The sequence below is a fragment of the Alosa pseudoharengus genome, unplaced genomic scaffold, assembly GCF_046254945.1.
Source record: "Alosa pseudoharengus isolate Yale_2024_CS ecotype anadromous, Long Island Sound unplaced genomic scaffold, YU_APseudo_1.1 YU_APseudo_1.1_scf_9, whole genome shotgun sequence".
Taxonomy (NCBI): Eukaryota; Metazoa; Chordata; class Actinopteri; order Clupeiformes; family Clupeidae; genus Alosa; species Alosa pseudoharengus.
The window spans coordinates 1557261-1574028 of NW_027468881.1; the positions used below are offsets into that span (position 1 = coordinate 1557261).

At 40.2% G+C, this 16768-nt stretch overlaps 1 protein-coding gene across 1 annotated transcript in view; it reads right to left on the reverse strand.

Annotated features, from left to right (window-relative positions):
* e2f1 (E2F transcription factor 1) overlaps window positions 1-16768 on the reverse strand; it is an 80014-nt gene that overhangs the window by 14575 nt on the left and 48671 nt on the right. Inside the window, exon 3 of the mRNA XM_076277450.1 lies at window positions 15564-15783. Coding sequence (XP_076133565.1) covers window positions 15564-15783 — 220 coding nt within the window. The remainder of the gene's footprint in view (window positions 1-15563; window positions 15784-16768) is intronic.

A 16768-nucleotide genomic window follows, 5' to 3' on the forward strand; every position in this document is an offset into this window, starting at 1 on the left:
GTAGTGAAGTCTGTGTAGGGTTTTCCAGGCTCCATTTCTTTTTATGAGACACCCCGCTCACTTGAGCCATCTACCGGTTGTTTGGGTTGTTGCAGCGTCAAATACAAATTAAAGTTGGGAAAATACAAATTAAAGTTGCGTGATACCGCGTGATACCGCGTGATCCCACGCGCGGACCGCGAGTGAAGCTGGCCAAGTCGAAGCACTGCCCACTGTACATTTCTTCACTTTAATACTGCAGATGTTAAGTAGGCCTACACAGCAATAATGTAACAGAATGGACTGTATTGTGGGTGGGTGCAATGACTGGGCCGGGACAATAGGGGAGCTGTGGCGCTGAGCGACAGGAAGTGCCCGGTTTGAAATGATGGCTTCCCTTTAAAAACAGGAAGTTGGAGGTGCCGGGCCTCTTTGGAGAGGGAGTTAAGTCATTTTCCGACGAATGACCGTCGCAGGAAGTTGCGTCTTAACAAAGGGACGCCAGACCCTCTTGTAACAGCTGTACTCGGTGATACTGCAGACTCGTAAAAGTAGTTAGAAAATAAGGCAGAAAAACGACAAGTTTCCTCATGCTGCTTCCTTATGTTGGAATATGCAAAAATGTACAAACAATCAAGAGGATGCTTTCTTGTATGTGATTTCTGCAACAGTGATACTGCAAACGTGTTGATAGCCTATTGTTGAGCCTATTTTTATGCTGTAGCCTAGTGTAAAGCATGTGATACTAGCCTAGCCTACAGAAAACTAATTGATGTGATATAACTTGCATGCCTACAATGGTTTATTAAACATCGTAGTCATTTATTTAGTCAGTCATCATGTTCATGTTAATGAATAGGAAGTACATCTAAACGATACTAACATTTAAATAAACCAACATTTCGCGCAATATCTGCCGTGAGTCCCTATGCGTGAGTCACGAGCTCCTCCCAGCTGACTGGCAGATCACGTGGACAGTCAGTCGCGATCGATTATTTAATAAATACATGTGAATTACGAATAATAATAAAAAGATTCTACCTAATGTGACTATTTTTTCCATGAACTGTAAAAGAAAACACGTTTTTCCCACTGTATTCTCCATAAAGAGTAAAGTAAATTAGGTACTTATTTCTGGAATTGACGTCACTTCCTGGACTCGTCTGAGGCTGGTCTAATGGGTCATTCGTCTCTATAAGACTTAACTCCTACTGCCTCTTTGGTCTCCTTTGTGCAGAGGGTAAGGTTGGTGGCGTACAGGTTTAGTTTCTTTTGCGTGTCTGTGTGAGGTGTGCTAGATATTGAGTGTGTGTATGCGTTGTTTAACTATCTGGTTAACTTACCTGTGTAACTTACCTGATCTTCTGTAGCTGGGTTTCATTGATGGTTGTGTGGGTGCATGTGTGAGTGCAGTTATAACGTGTGATTGGTGTATGTTTGTGTGTGTGGTTACTTAATTTGGTTTTGTTTGTCTCAGACAGGGTGGCCAACCTGTACGCCACCAATTACTTCAGCCAGCGGCCCCGCATAGATATCAGTTGGATCTGGTAAAGTGTGTTGATTCTATGCTTCTAGATATTGTTTGGTAAATTTAATAAAGGTAATTGACTTGTAACTGTAAAACTATTTAATCTGTTTGATTACGAATGTTTTAAGCTTTGTGCATTGCGGGCCACTGGCTGTAGTGAGGAGTAGTTGTTCACCACAGGCTTATTGCATGTGTTTGTAGTGATGGTTTTAACCTGATGAATTTGTAGTGCCTGTTACCTTTCCACACCGATTTATTGTGTGCATTTGTAGTGGTTTACAGTATTGCGGTGTTCCCTGTGTGTGCAGTGTTACCCTGTAGGTGAATAGCTACCCCTCCAACCTCCCTTTTGTCTCAATGTGTACGCTTTAATAAACCCTCTATTAACCCTCTTATCATTGTTCTTCTTTGGCGTTAACAACTTACTGGTGTTTAAACCTGGTGTTACAATAATCTCTTACATATTGTTTATTTGTAATATTTGCAAAATTAAAGCTGCAAAGTTATCATAATTAGGGCAGACGCACAATGTAGTTCAAAATGATCCTGCAGACATATCTTCCCCCGCTGGCAGCCGCTCACATTGCAATTTAACAATAAGTAGAACTAGTCAGGTTGTTGGGGCCCATCCAGTTTCACTGCACATGTTGTGTTGATGTAGCTTTAACTTTCTTCCTAGTGTTTCCTCTTCATTTCGTAGCGGTGGCCACGGTTTCAGAATTAGGCCAGGCGCACAATATTGTCCGGGTGCATGGTAGGCTATAAGTGCCCTCCACTGGCTGGTGCTCATATCATCGCAGTTTAATAATAAACAGCAATGCTAATCAGAGGTACCTGTCTAGTTTTATTCCATAAATATATTATTTTTATCAAGAGCTTCCATTTACTACGCCATAGGCTACTGCAGTCTGTCGACATCGCAAAAACTTTGGGTACAATATTCGCACAACTTTTTGGAAAGGTGTAGCACAGGCTAAGGAAAACCCATTATTTTTTGGAGCTGATCTGACTCAAAGATAACTTCAAAGTATTTCTCATATAGTAGCATATTAGCTCGCAACGACAGCGAGACATTAGATGCACACTCAATCGTGTTTCGATGCAGGTAATTACTTTTTTATCGACTGGTAGGTTAGTAACAAAGGTAAATGGGATTATAGCAATTTGGCAAATGTGGCGACGGCACACAACTTGGGCAAAAACGTTTAATATGAACTTGTGAACTTGACCTGTGAACAGTTAATGTGAATGAATCACGGACTTATAACCAAAGAAGGTAATAGAGATGATTTGCAACAAATAAAGGCTGTGGTCTGTTTCTACAACATGTTGGCACAAAACGTAGGCTACGCGTTTTCTCCACTGTCAACGTGAACTATGACAATGTCCATGTTCAGTATGTTTTTCACTTAGCAGTGACATGTGGTTAATGCATGGGGCAACGCGACGTGAGTCAGACAAAAGATATGGGACTATCTTTAGTAGCCTATTCCTGAATGCTGTCCTTCTCAAATCATGTTACAATTATGTGATTAGCAACCAGAATTTAAAAAAAAAAATCCCATGGGAGACACACCCCGGACCCCCGTGTTATTATTATTATTATTATTAGGCTATTGGTCCAAATTAAGCCATATGCTATACCTAGGTTTTATGAGTCTTAGTTTAAAAAAGGTGTAAATACAGTAATTAGTCAGAGACATTGTAATAGTACAGATTTTTACCTGAATCGTTCAGTTTTTGAAGAAAGCACGAAACTTGGTACAGGTATAGTACTACCCCTAGTGATCAAAAATTGAAATGGACCCCAACACATAGCGCCCCCTAGTGGCCCCTATCTTGACTTCAAATATGGTCACCAAAATATGCCCTTTTTTCTACATTTATAATGCTATGCTGCTTTTAACACATAATATGACGTGTCTATAGCCATCTTTCAGCATTATAAAATACATAATGAGACAATCATGCATAATTAAAATGGCAGACATGTTGGATTTTAAGGAAGTAGCCATACATTCTGACACTGAGTTAAAAACTGGGCTGCGTTTAGGCTATGTGTGAAGTTTCGACTGTGTGACTACACCCTGCACCTGCCTGGGCTCAATCCTTCTAATTTGCCCCCTAGAGGCTTGCATGCTAGCAAGGAGGCTAAAACCCATGGATGCTAGCGTCTGTCAAGTCTCTTAAAGAAACATGCTGCCTTTTGGGAAATTAGCTATTTTGTCTTCTATCCTAGAGTTATATAAATTAGTACATACACCCAGTCATAGTTAGATAAATTAGTACATAACCCAGTCCAACACATCCTACTGTTAGCCTAATTCAATTGAGGTGGGAGGGTCAATTAGCATATGCTAAAGTTTCTTTTAAGGCTTATAGTGATTGTTTGAAAAGGTCCATTTTGTTTTATTGTAGTTTAACATTTTGCATCCCATAAAATGATTATGCCTGTCAATGAAGCTAATTTAAATACGTAATACCTTATGAGTTTAGCTCCCTCCTGACACATTAGGGTTCATGCTAGTCAGTGAACCAGCACTTTTAGGACACTTGCTAGTGCGTTCAGCGCCCAGTCCTTGGGTGTGCTTTGTGGTGGAAACACCAAAAGCTCAAGACAGGTGAAGTTGAGTATCGTCCACATAGCAGTAATAATCAAATTAATGGGAGCGAATGGTCTCACCCAAGGAAGTGTGTAAATAGAGAAAAGTAGGGGCCCTAATACCGATCCCTGAGGCACACCTGTGGTGAGGTCATGTGCCCTTTAAGGTAGGATTTAAACCAGTCAAGGGCTTTCCTAGACATCCCAATTCAGATAGTGTAGAAAGGAGAATGTCATGGTTAACAGCATCGAAGGCTGCAGATAAGTCTAGTAGAATGAATACTAATGACTTAGCAACTTAGATGAGGACTTAGCTACTCTCAATGCTTCGGTCACAGACAGAAAAGCAGTTTCAGTAGAATGACTCTTGAAAACAGACTGCATAGGGTCTAGCAGGTTGTTCTGATATATTAAGTCCAAGACTTGCTTGAAGACCACTTTCTCCAAAAACTTTGACAAGAAAGGAAGAAGGGAGATAGGTCTGTAAATATATAGACTTTATTCTTGCACTGTTTGACTTACTCATTTGCACCATCACCATGCCACTCATTCACAAAGAGCACCTTACCTTACCTTATGCACAGAGGACCACAGGCTCAGACCCTGCTTCAGTCATTGCAAGCACCACCGACTGTCAAAGAGCTCAATGATGGCCATGACCACATCTGGGAGCAGATCCCCCAGGACAACATCCACCGTTTCATTAGAAGCATGCCCCGATGCCATCAAGCATGTCGGGGCCATACGAACTACTGAGTACCATCATGAGTTGCTGCGCTGAAATTCAAGCAAAATGGACTAGCTTGCGGCGTCATTTTTTCCACTTAGATTTTCGTGGGGTCTTTGAATTCAGTCCTCTGTGGATTGATCATTTTCATTCCCAAATAACGAAGTGGCATCCTTTTGTTCCTAATATATTACCCAGTCCATATCAGTTTGAATCCTACCACAGGATGCTCGTTTAACGTATCATGGCTTGGACAGTTGTCCACACCTCACCATCCCACCACAGAGGTCCCCCAGGGCACACCACTTCTTTGGGACAAATTATCCATTCACACAACTTCTCATACCACTGCTATGCAAATGACAAACAGCTTTATCTGTTCTTTCCACCTGATGACCCCTTGGTCTCGGCACGGACCTCGGATTGCCTCTCAGACATATCTACATGGATGAAGGCACACCACCTCCAGCTAAACCTCTCAAAAACCAAACTGCTCCCAGCTAAACCTACTGCTCCCACCTACTCGAATGCCATCATACAGGCATATATACTACCCCCCGACCGTAGGGCTCTTCAGACAAACATTGTCTAGCCACCGGTACTCTCAGGTCAATCCAAACTTTTTTTATCTGTCGTTCCTCGTTGGTAGAACGCGCTACCAGTTCCTACTAGAGCAGGGGCATCCCTCTCCATCTTCAAAAAACTCCTGAAGACCCAGCTCTTCAGAGAATATCTCCTAAGTAGAACTACTTACAACTAGCTAATTCTAGCACTTACCACCTGACTTGACTGTATAAAAACAGCACTCACTGATGCAGTTTTCCCTATTGTACACTATCTATTTGAATTGTTTTAAATTGTTCTAGAATTGTTGAGAGAATTGTTTTAAAAGCATTAAACTATTAACCAGGTTGTAAGTCGCTTTGGCTAAAAATGCGTCAGCCAAATGTAATGTAAAGTAGATATCCAGCATGTTGTTTTTTCCCCATTGAGATCTGTTGTTTTATTTTTTAAAGTGTATAATTTTTTGAGCAGTGTATAGTAAGAGTTAAGGTTTGCTCAGAAAGAGAAGAAGATAGAATAAGCATTTATTGATGATGTAGGTAGTTACTAGCCTAGAAATCTAGACGCACCCTAGCGGCGGCAAATTAATTTGCTCAGCTTGTACGTCTAGTATCGAACCATAGGAATTTCTATTGGCTTAACACCGTGGATGACGGCCAATCACAGCGCTCTATTTCGTTAGAGAGTCTTAAGGCGGGCTTAACAGGATAACGACATCCTGCGACGGTGAACAACAAGGAAGGTGGCTATGGCAAACGAAGAGCGGTTGTTTGAATCGGCGTTGGTGTCAACTTTGGAGGAGTTGGACTTGTGCTTTTCTTTGAAAGTAGATCAACACAATGCACTTAAGTCATTCCTTTCGAAGAAGGATGTATTTGCCGTTTTGCCGACCGGATACGGATATGGTCGTAGCGCTGACCTATTGCATGCCTAGGCAGTTTGAAAGACAATTCTCTGCCCGCCCCTTGGATTAAGCGAGGTGAATGATTCGATGCCAGACTATACATGTCAATGATATAGGATGGCCCCGCCAGGCTAGGTAGTTACTTCAATTAACCAAGATGAAGAATAATTGGCTTATTTTCTTACACATAGTGGCCATATTGGAATCTTACCAGATTATACTTGATGCCTCATCATATATTATTGAGGTTGTCATGTGATAAAATGACTGTTCAAACTTTGAAATTGTTTTTGAATGATATTTCTATCATAGTAGGGGAGATTATGTGAAAAATCGTTACGCGGTGGATAGAAGCATGAAATTTGGTAGATATGTTCCTTGGGTGATCCTAAGACATCCTAGAAGGGGTGCCCAAAAATATCTCAAACAGGAAGTGAGATTTTGAAGAAACTAAAAATGGCCACCCATACAAATGACAGCTGATTCAAAAGCCACCTTCACAACCTCCTAAAAGCTTGAAATTTGGTATACATGTTCCTTGGATGATCCTAAGGCATCCTAGAAGGGGTGCCCAAAAATATCTCAAACAGGAAGTGAGTTTTTAAAGAAATTGAAAAATGCCGCACTCCCCGCCACAAAATTGGCAGCTGATTCAAACACTACCTAAACAACCTCTTAAAAGCTTGAAATTTGGTATGTATGTTCCTTTGGTGATCCGAAGACATCCTAGAAGGGGTGCCCAAAATATCTCAAACAGGAAGTGAGTTTGTAAAGAAATTGAAAAATGTTGTGCTCCCCGCCACAAAATTGGTAGCTGATTCAAACACCACCTAAACAACCTCTTAAAAGCTTGAAATTTGGTATGTTTGTTCCTTGGATGATCCTAAGACATCCTAGAAGGGGTGCCCCAAAAATATCTCAAACAGAAAGTGAGTTAGGTGCCTTGCTCAAGGGCACTTCAGCCGTTCCCACTGGTCGGGGCTCGAACCGGCAACCCTCCGGTTACAGGTCCGGAGTACTAACCAGTGGGCCACGGCTGCCCAAAATGTAAAGTGGTTGGTCAAATGCCATAACTGGGACCTGGCCAGAATTTAGGTGGCCTTTTTTGTTGTCAATTGTTTTACAACATTCATACCATGTCTGACCATGGCAAAGCTGGCAGCTTTTTCATGAAAGAGAGGAAAGAGTGAGTTCATAGCAGGTGGGTCAGACAGTTCTGGCTGAAGTGAAGCATCAGTTTGATTGCATGCTTACCCCACTTTTCCTCCTCTGTTATTGCCCATGCTAAGTTCACCACAGGTATTGGTTTGGTTAACTTTTTGCACTAAGATGGCCTTTGTTTGACAAGTAAAAGATGGAATTGTAGTGTATACTTCTCTGGAAAACAGAGCATATATTTTTGTGCTTTTTGAGCTGGTGAATGTATATTTGCTCTCTAGCTCCTTGGATCGGGAGGCGAGCGTGCTAGTAATTGAGCTAAAAGCTCAGGCTGCTAGTTCTCTCACTAGCACGTCAAGGTATCATGAGGGAGGTTTACTCAATGTACATACTGCACAGATAAATACCACCTGGCTACCGTTACTGCAGTACAAATCAAAATTTCGTAGCTTCTAATGTTATTCCCGAAATAACAGTACAATCCCCCCAGGAAGCCCCACAGATTCACAAATACGCACCCCAGGAGATCATGGGGACACAATTAGCCTAGGGATGCCTTTGTTTGCCTAGATTTAGCTTGATAATTGGAACCCAGCTAGTGGTTCTACATTGGCTAATGCTAACGCTAACACTGGCATAACATGTGGTCAATGAGTTGTGTCCCTATTTAGGGCTTGATCTCTGCTCATGTGGACATTTTAGCAATAATCTGTCTTTTGAAAATTATTAAGTGATTCTTCCAAAAGTTTTAAAAAATATTTATGTTATGCATACATAAATAATTAACTTCTCAGATGAGGATTCATTTGGGGAGTCATGTCATTCTGACCATTTTAAGCCTGTTTTCCCCCCTTTAAAGCTGTATTAAAGGCATGTAAGATTATTTTCATGGGTTATCTTGCACATATTATTTGTTAACCATCTCTATATATATCAAATGTAAAATAATAAAGTAGCAGAATAAACCATGATGCCCAACTATGTAATGTTTTATTATCCTTGGGTCGTTTTAGGCGGCCATCTTGGATTTTCCCTTAAAAAATGACCTAAATGAACCAAAATTTTTGGGCACCCCTTCTCAAATGATGAGATACATCATAAAGAGTGTCTGTACCAATTTTGGTGCTTCTATCCACCGCGTAACGATTAGGCCCTTTTTTGTTGATAATCCCCCCTACTTGAATAACAATAGAGTTGTTCTATATTTTCACATTTGGTATCCGCCATATTGGATTTCAAAATGGCCAACATCAAGTTTGTTTGGAAATCATGTCAATAGCTTCCTTGACCCTAAAAATTGAGTGTTAGAACTTAAAAGACTTATTTTTATCTTGTTTAATTTTGAAGTTGTATCAACAATTCTATTAAGAATGGTAGCCGTATTCGAATTTAAGATGGCCGCCTCTAGGGGGCGCTATGTGTTGGAGTCCATTTAAATTTTTGATCACTAGGGGTAGTACTATAACTGTGCCAAGTTTCATGCTTTCTGCAAAAACTGAACGATTGCGGTGCTTAGCCGCTGTACTATAGGTGTGTAAATAGAGGTTAAGAAAGATGTTCTACTTCTTGTTAATGCAATATTTTTTTTTATTGGGGGGGTGGACTGGCCTGCCCCGCCCCCACTGATAAAAAAAAATCTAGAGGAAACATCCTTTCTTCCTACCTGACGAACAGGTCACAAGTTGTCAAAATTAATCATGCAACATCCTAACCTTTAGTCTGTGATATGGGCAGCATTCTTGGACCCTTACTTTATCTTTTATGGATCAATGATGTCCGTCAAGTGTGTAAATATTCAAAATGCTTACTGTACGCTGATGATGCTGTGATTTTAAACGCCCTGACTTACCAGAACTACATAAACAGCCACGCTATTATATTTTATTTTCAGATTCAAAATAGTACTTCACCAACACTTGCAGCACCAGGCTTGTGCAAAATTCCAGAAATGAATTGAAACTGGCTCTTAAATTCCAATTCAATTCTTGAATTTCTCTTGCATTTCAATTGAGGTAGCAAACAGGAAGCAGAATTGCAGAATTGTGCACAACCCCGCTGTACAAGTGTTTCTGTCTTCATGTGCTGTAACTGTGTAGAAACTTCCAGAATTATTGCCACCCCTGGTGAATTTGACTAAAAACAGGTGTAAAAAAAATCATCTTTAAATGATTTATTGTAATCGCACAACGAAAACAATGAGGAAAATCCAACCTTGAAGTGAAGCAAATTTACTCTGAGGAAATACTAGCCTGGCGGGCCATCCTATATCATTGACATGTATAGTCTGGCATTGAATCATTCACCTCGCTTAATCCAAGGGGCGGGCAGAGAATCTTTCAAACTGCCTAGGCATGCAATAGGCCAGCGCTACGACCATATCCGTATCCGGTCGGCAAAACGGCAAATACATCCTTCTTCGAAAGGAATGACTTAAGTGCATTGTGTTGATCTACTTTCAAAGAAAAGCACTTCCAAAGCAAAGTCCAACTCCTCCAAAGTTGACGCCAACGCCGATTCAAACAACCGCTCTTCGTTTGCCATAGCCACCTTCCTTGTTGTTCACCGTCGCAGGATGTCGTTATCCTGTTAAGCCCGCCTTAAGACTCTCTAACGAAATAGAGCGCTGTGATTGGCCGTCATCCACGGTGTTAAGCCAATAGAAATTCCTATGGTTCGATACTAGACGTACAAGCTGAGCAAATTAATTTGCCGCCGCTAGGGTGCGTCTAGATTTCTAGGCTAAGGAAATACCTCATTAAGGAAAAAAAAATAATAATTTTGGCACCCCTGCCTGTAATACCTTGTTAAGCCTCCATTTGCCAATAAAACAACGTATAATATTATCTTACAAATAAAGGGATTTGAGCACATTCTTCTTTACAAAATCTCTCCAGACTGCCTAGATCCTCACTTGTGCATTCTCCTCTTTGACTCTCACCACTATTTTCTATGAGTTTGAAATAGGGGCATGATATGGCATTTGCAAAAGCTTGAATTTGTTTTCAGTAGATCATTTATTGTTTTGATCTGGACATGTGTTTTGGTTCATTGACCTGACTAGTGCAGTTCACTTTCAAACATGCTATTTAAGCATGAATTTAAGCATGGCTGCATTTTACAGATCAAAATGACATAAACCAGCTGTTTTGAGTTAAGGCCATATGTTTTGCCTATTGAATAACTTGATGATAGAGAAGAAACATAATTTTGTGGAATGATGCATCATCATGACATCTGCAACCATGTGACTCAAAAACAATCTCTGGTAGCCTATAAGTGACATCACACTCTGTCGGTCACTCGTTGTATGTAGCATAAAGCTTTTAGTTACGGCTATACGTTTAGTCTATTGAATAGGGTTGGGCACCGAAACACGGTTCTAATATGCAGGGCTCTACAGTGCGCCCATTTCACTCGCACATGCGAGTAAAAATGATGCCGTGCGAGTGCAAAAAAATATTTAGGCGCACTAGTGCGAATGACTTCTAACCATGTCAATGTTTGTCTACAAAATACACCGCAACATCGAGAAACATTACTGGTTACCATAGAATCATGTCGCGAATGCAGCATAAAAACTACACCTCCCATCAACGTTAGCAGTTTCGCGTTGTGACTCGCTAGTAGTTAGGGTTGGGCGAATGAAGCCCCACGAGGCTTTGGAAGGTTCTTCCTGATTGTATCGTAAGTGTTTCGAAGTGTCAAAGCATCGAATACAAAACAGTGACATCTGGTGGTTAGCAGACATAACGGCGGCTCTCATTAGCGATTAAACAATCACAGACGAACTGGTAAAACAGAGCGGAGAGAAAACGTGTTCTGTTCCCTTTTAAGTAAAAACTATGAGGCCTACAGTCATTGAAATAAACATTATAGTTTTGATATGCTTCTAATGATTTGAATTGAAAATGTAATGTGTTTGGTTTTAAATAATGCTATGTTTCCGTGAAAATCTCAAAATGGCCTTGGGAGGGTGGTAGCGTGTTCGTATACCGCACGCGCGCCCGGGGTTCAAATCCCACCATGTTCATAATTGCCATGTGTTACCATTATTTGATATTGCATGCTTCTCTATAGTGGTTGTGTTTAAGACTTCATTTGATGTTTTGCAAAATAACGTAGGCTAATTGCTGCAGATGACCACAGCAGTGTCAGATAACAAAAAACATATAAAGGGCATTGTGAACAGTGGGGGTTGTGAAAACATGGGGCATTGTGTACAGTGGGGATTGTGAAGTGCTTGTGTAGGGCTACAATTTTAGAAGGGTGCTTGTGCAACAAAACATATGTGTTGGGGACTTTAAAGGTTTATCGAACCCGTAACGCTTTAGGGATTTGATACAAGCACCGGTGCCCCTGTGTCAAATGTCCCATTTAAACTTTTCAGTGACGTCCGAAGCTTTGTACGTCATCAGTCACGTGACCTTACAACTTTGATACGCGCTCCGATACATTGTGCCGAAGCAGATTGCTTCGCGGAAGTGATACGAGCTTCGGTGCCTCGGTGTCAGACTTCCCATCCCTACTAGTAGTCGCTTCTATCAAATCCAAGAGCGCGCAGAAAAAGCAGAAAGTTAGACTAGCCAGCCAAGATGCAAAGATTGAAGAAATTAGTTCTTCTATCCACCGAATGCATTGGATATAGGAGGAACAGGATGAGATTCTGAGAATGCAGTGAGAGAAGGAAAGGTAACCTAACATGCCTTTTAGCCCAGTTGACGTATTGGCTGCAATATGCAAAATATAGCTGTAGCGAACCGGTACAAAAGTAGCCTCCCGTAATACTCCCATTTTATTCAAAGGTAGAACGCTACTGACAACTCCAGGCTTCCACGCATGCTTGTTTGTTTACACCGAATACAAGCTGAAGTGCAAAACTAAAGTAGGCCTAACGTTTGCCTACTGCCCCCATCAATGCAGATATTTCAAATAAAAACTAAAAGTATAAAACATATATCCTTGATTAGCCTATGTTGGGTTTTGTGGAAGAGGAAATTGACTGTTTTAGTAGTAGTATTAGACAGTATGCAGTCAGATAGGTCACCATGGGCATATTTGGATTAGCTATAGATGGATTCACAAATAAATAAATTAGCCTACATTTGGCAGGATACTTGATATACAGGCTAAATGCAAATATGGCAATGTATTATATTATTTTACATTAACAAAATGTAGGAAAATAGAACAGACTGAAAATAAAGTAGGCACTGATCTTTAAAATCCTGTTTCCTGTAGCCTAAATGTTGTCAGTCATTCTTAATATTTGCAATTGGTGCACTGGCATGTTTAACTGTTAGCTGCAGTATAATGTTAGATTATGTGTAAATTAAGTACAGAACTGACTGTGCGCCCAAATTTTTGTCTGTGCTCCTAAATTTGTTAACTTGGGCACACAAGTGCTCCTGAAAAAAAATGTTAGTGTAGAGCCCTGAATATGGCACCTGTGCCGACGCATTTCGGTGCCACTTAAATCTAGCGTTTTTTTTTTTAAATACGAGGCATCACTGCACGTCATGCGCCATCTCTAACATCTTGCTCTGATAGCACCACATCCAGATACAGTTAGCTAACATTAACACTAGATATATAAGCAAATGCCGTTGTCCATGACCTGGCAGTTCCATGGCAAGTGGTTTTAACATACAGTACCTTATGGCAAGCCGCCTACACTGGATAAACTTGAAAGCAGAGTTTACCATTGTGTGTGCATCCATGGCAAGCTGTTTTAACATTTAAATGTATTATGTGTAGAAGCAATGAATGAGATATTGATAGTAAATTGAATATAACAGTTTGATTTCACGTTCAAATTTGTCTTATCAATAAAAAAAGCAATTCATGCTTCAGACCATTTTATTGTAAAAACAAAGTACCGGTTCAGGCACCATTTTGCCACCGGCACTGTTTTAAAAGTATTGATTAGGCACCGGTATCGGATAAAACCCAAACGATACCCAACCCTACTATTGAATAACTTTTTGGTGGATTGATGCATTATCATATGAAATACTGTGGAGCAAGTGGTCCATGTGGCCTGGGTCATCCATCTCTCTCTCAGGGTTCTTGCAGGTTTCAGTAAGTCAAATTTAAGACCTTTTTAAGAAATTTTAAAACCATAAAGATTCAAATTTAAGACCTACACGACACATTACCAAAGAAATATTTAAATCAAAGAAATTCTGAAAAAAAATCATTTTATTTCAATGAATTCAGTCACTGAAAAAAGCATTAATTCAATTTACTGATAAAGCAACCACATTAGGAACCTTCCACATTCAACAACGTCGACAACCCAATTGATTTTGACATTGCTCACTTGTAGTATACTCAAGGAAAAACATCCGTGTCATGTGCTGAATGCCCAAAACCTTAGGACCACAATGAAAATAGGCTAAAACAAACTTGCCCTCAAATAGAATAGATTTCATCTCATATTTATTTACATTACAAAACAGAGAAGGACGTCTTTGCAATTACTGAATCAGGGAACATCACTTAAGAGATCGCTAATCTCACTATTGCTATTAAATGAGTGGTGTTTAGTCACCGCTGTCGTTCGACGGAGGTGCGATGATATTGAGCTGGAGACCGGAGGGACCAGTCATTAAGGAGGACGACGGCAGGGGTGAGGCACAAAACTGGCTAATTGGCCGAGTCCGCTGAAGGCAGTTTGTGGCTAGCTGTTTTGTGGCTATGTTTTTCCACTCTGGCGTGTGACCAGCACCTTCACACCTTAGTCCCTAATTGAATAGTTTGTTTTGCAAAATTTGCAGCGAGCCTCGTACCTGGAGCTGGCTACCGCTTGTAACCAAAAGCGGAAATCGCTGTGATCTAGCCATGTCTCGTTGAAAGTACACTTTCCCATTTTCCACACTTAGCCGAAGTTGAACAAACTCGAGGGGAGACGCGGACATATTTCGCGGGCAGGTATTGCATATATCACAGGATTTGTACTTTTATCACTGCATACGTACCAACACCAACATCCCCCAGAAAGAACTACAACACACCAAACCAACGTTCTGAGGGCAGCGTTCTGCTGGTTTTGTTAGAGCTCCTTTTTTAGACTTGACTAAATGAAATTTAAGAACTCAGATGAAAATCTGACGTTTTAAGGCCTTAAATTTGAAGTTTTTAGAATTTAGACTTTTTAAGACCTCACGAACCCTGCTCTCTCCAACTTGCTTCCTGTCACTTTTGTCCACTATCCTGCAAAATCCTTAACTTAAATTCAAAAATGTTGGAGTCTTTCTCAATTCAATTCTGAATTTTGCACAAGCCTGATTTTTATAAATGCAATTCATGTTAAGTTTGATATACAGTACATGATGTCAAGATGCTGATTTTAAATTGCAGAGATTTTGTTTGATATGCTGTAATGGCCATATAATTTCAATTTAATGCCCATATCGTTTCAATTCAAATATATTGCCACGTGAAATGAGTCATACATAGCTCAAACTTTACAGGTAATGATAATATTAACTTGCCCAAAATACATATCTAGCATAGCGCACATAAAAAGCATGACTATTTCACTGGTCTTAGCCCTACCATTCCTAGCGGTTTCATCAGATTCGTTTCAGGTTTGGTGTAGAGGAATTGACACACGTCAGATATGTAATTTTAATACACACACCATATGTGAGAGTATTGTTGGATTATGAAATGTCACGAGTAGTGGAACCGTAGGTGCTCAGGCCAGTCATCGATGCTTGCGGCTATATTTAGCAGTTCTGTTTCATCTGCTCAAGATTTCTTCCTATGAAAAGGGATTTTCCCAGGGGGCGCCTGTATCACAAGGTGCCCACAGTGCCCACAGCGACCCGGTTTGAGTCCGACCCGGGTCATTTCCAAATCCCACCCCATCTCTCCCACTTGCTTCCTGTATGTCTCCTCACTATCGTACACAATAAAGGCAGAAAGCCCCTAGAAATATTTTTATATATTTTTCCTTACCACAGTTACCTTTGTGCTTGCTCTAGGAGATCTATACCTTGGCTTTAGAAAGCACTTCAAGACAATGTCAAAATGTAACTGAAATCAAAATGTTTGATATTATGGGATAAATGTTTGCAAAGAGACTGACACCACTCACAGCCACTGGATGTGATTCTTTGACTTCTTGGTGACAAGCTGTATACCCTCTAGAACATTGGTGATGTCATAGATGCGCCGTTTTTGTACATCTAGAGTCTGTGAGGCCCAGTTGAGGTCCACAACTCCATCAGGTGATTGGGATAGCAGGTCTAGGAAGCGTTTTGTGGTGAGGTTCAGGGAAGTATCGTAGCGTGACTTCTCTGTGGAATTCTTATAAACTGAAAAAAAGAAACAACACCTAGAATTAACTTTATAAAAAAAAATCTCCTGAGCTTATATGCACATGTTAAAAGTAGCTCCTACTAGTGATGGGCAAATGAAGCTTTGGTGAACCACTGAACCACAGCATTGTGAACCTAGCGACACTAGCTGAAAAGCAAAAAGATGGCCGCCACACATACATTTTTCAACATAAAAGTCCTTAGCAAACAAATATTTTTGGTTACATATACTGGTTTGGGTAAGGACTTTTATGTTGAAAAATCTACATGTGGCAGCCATATTGGATTTTTTTATTAGTGTTGCTAGCTTCACACTGCTGTGGTTTAGTGGTTCACCAAAGCTTCATTTGCCCATCACAAGCTCCTACATGGCATATTTTTCTATTTAGCGAAACACAGGGATAGGAGCTGGCATCACTCAATCTCATTTTAGTTTCATTATCAGCTTCAGGTCATGTAAAAAATATATATTTTTGAAGGCAATCCATGTCAAACAAATCTTTGTAGATCTGCTGTAGACCATGTACATGACCTGTATACACATGGATTAGCTTGGACTGGCTTTAACCCTTTCGTGCCCGTGCCAAACATTCCATTTTTGGTGCTGGATGACCTTACACAAAAAAACGTATTTCTTGAGTATAATACATACCATCAATTTGATACACATACCATTGTAATCAGAAGGATCAGTTCTATAAAATTATGTAAAATAGATATGGTAATGTTGATATAGTAATGAAAAGTCTTTGAAAATCCTCTCCAAATACATACCGAAATTCGTTCAAATTTAATTTTGATTCACATAAAAATGAATTTTCATCATATTTCTCTACAAGATAGAGAAAAATATATAGTGTATGACATGTTCAGCACGTTGTGGGCTATTTAACAAAAAAGGCTGAATTGGAACATCATAAAACTTTCAAAAGTTATATTAATATTTATGAAAAGCTAGGAATACAATCAACTTCAACATCAC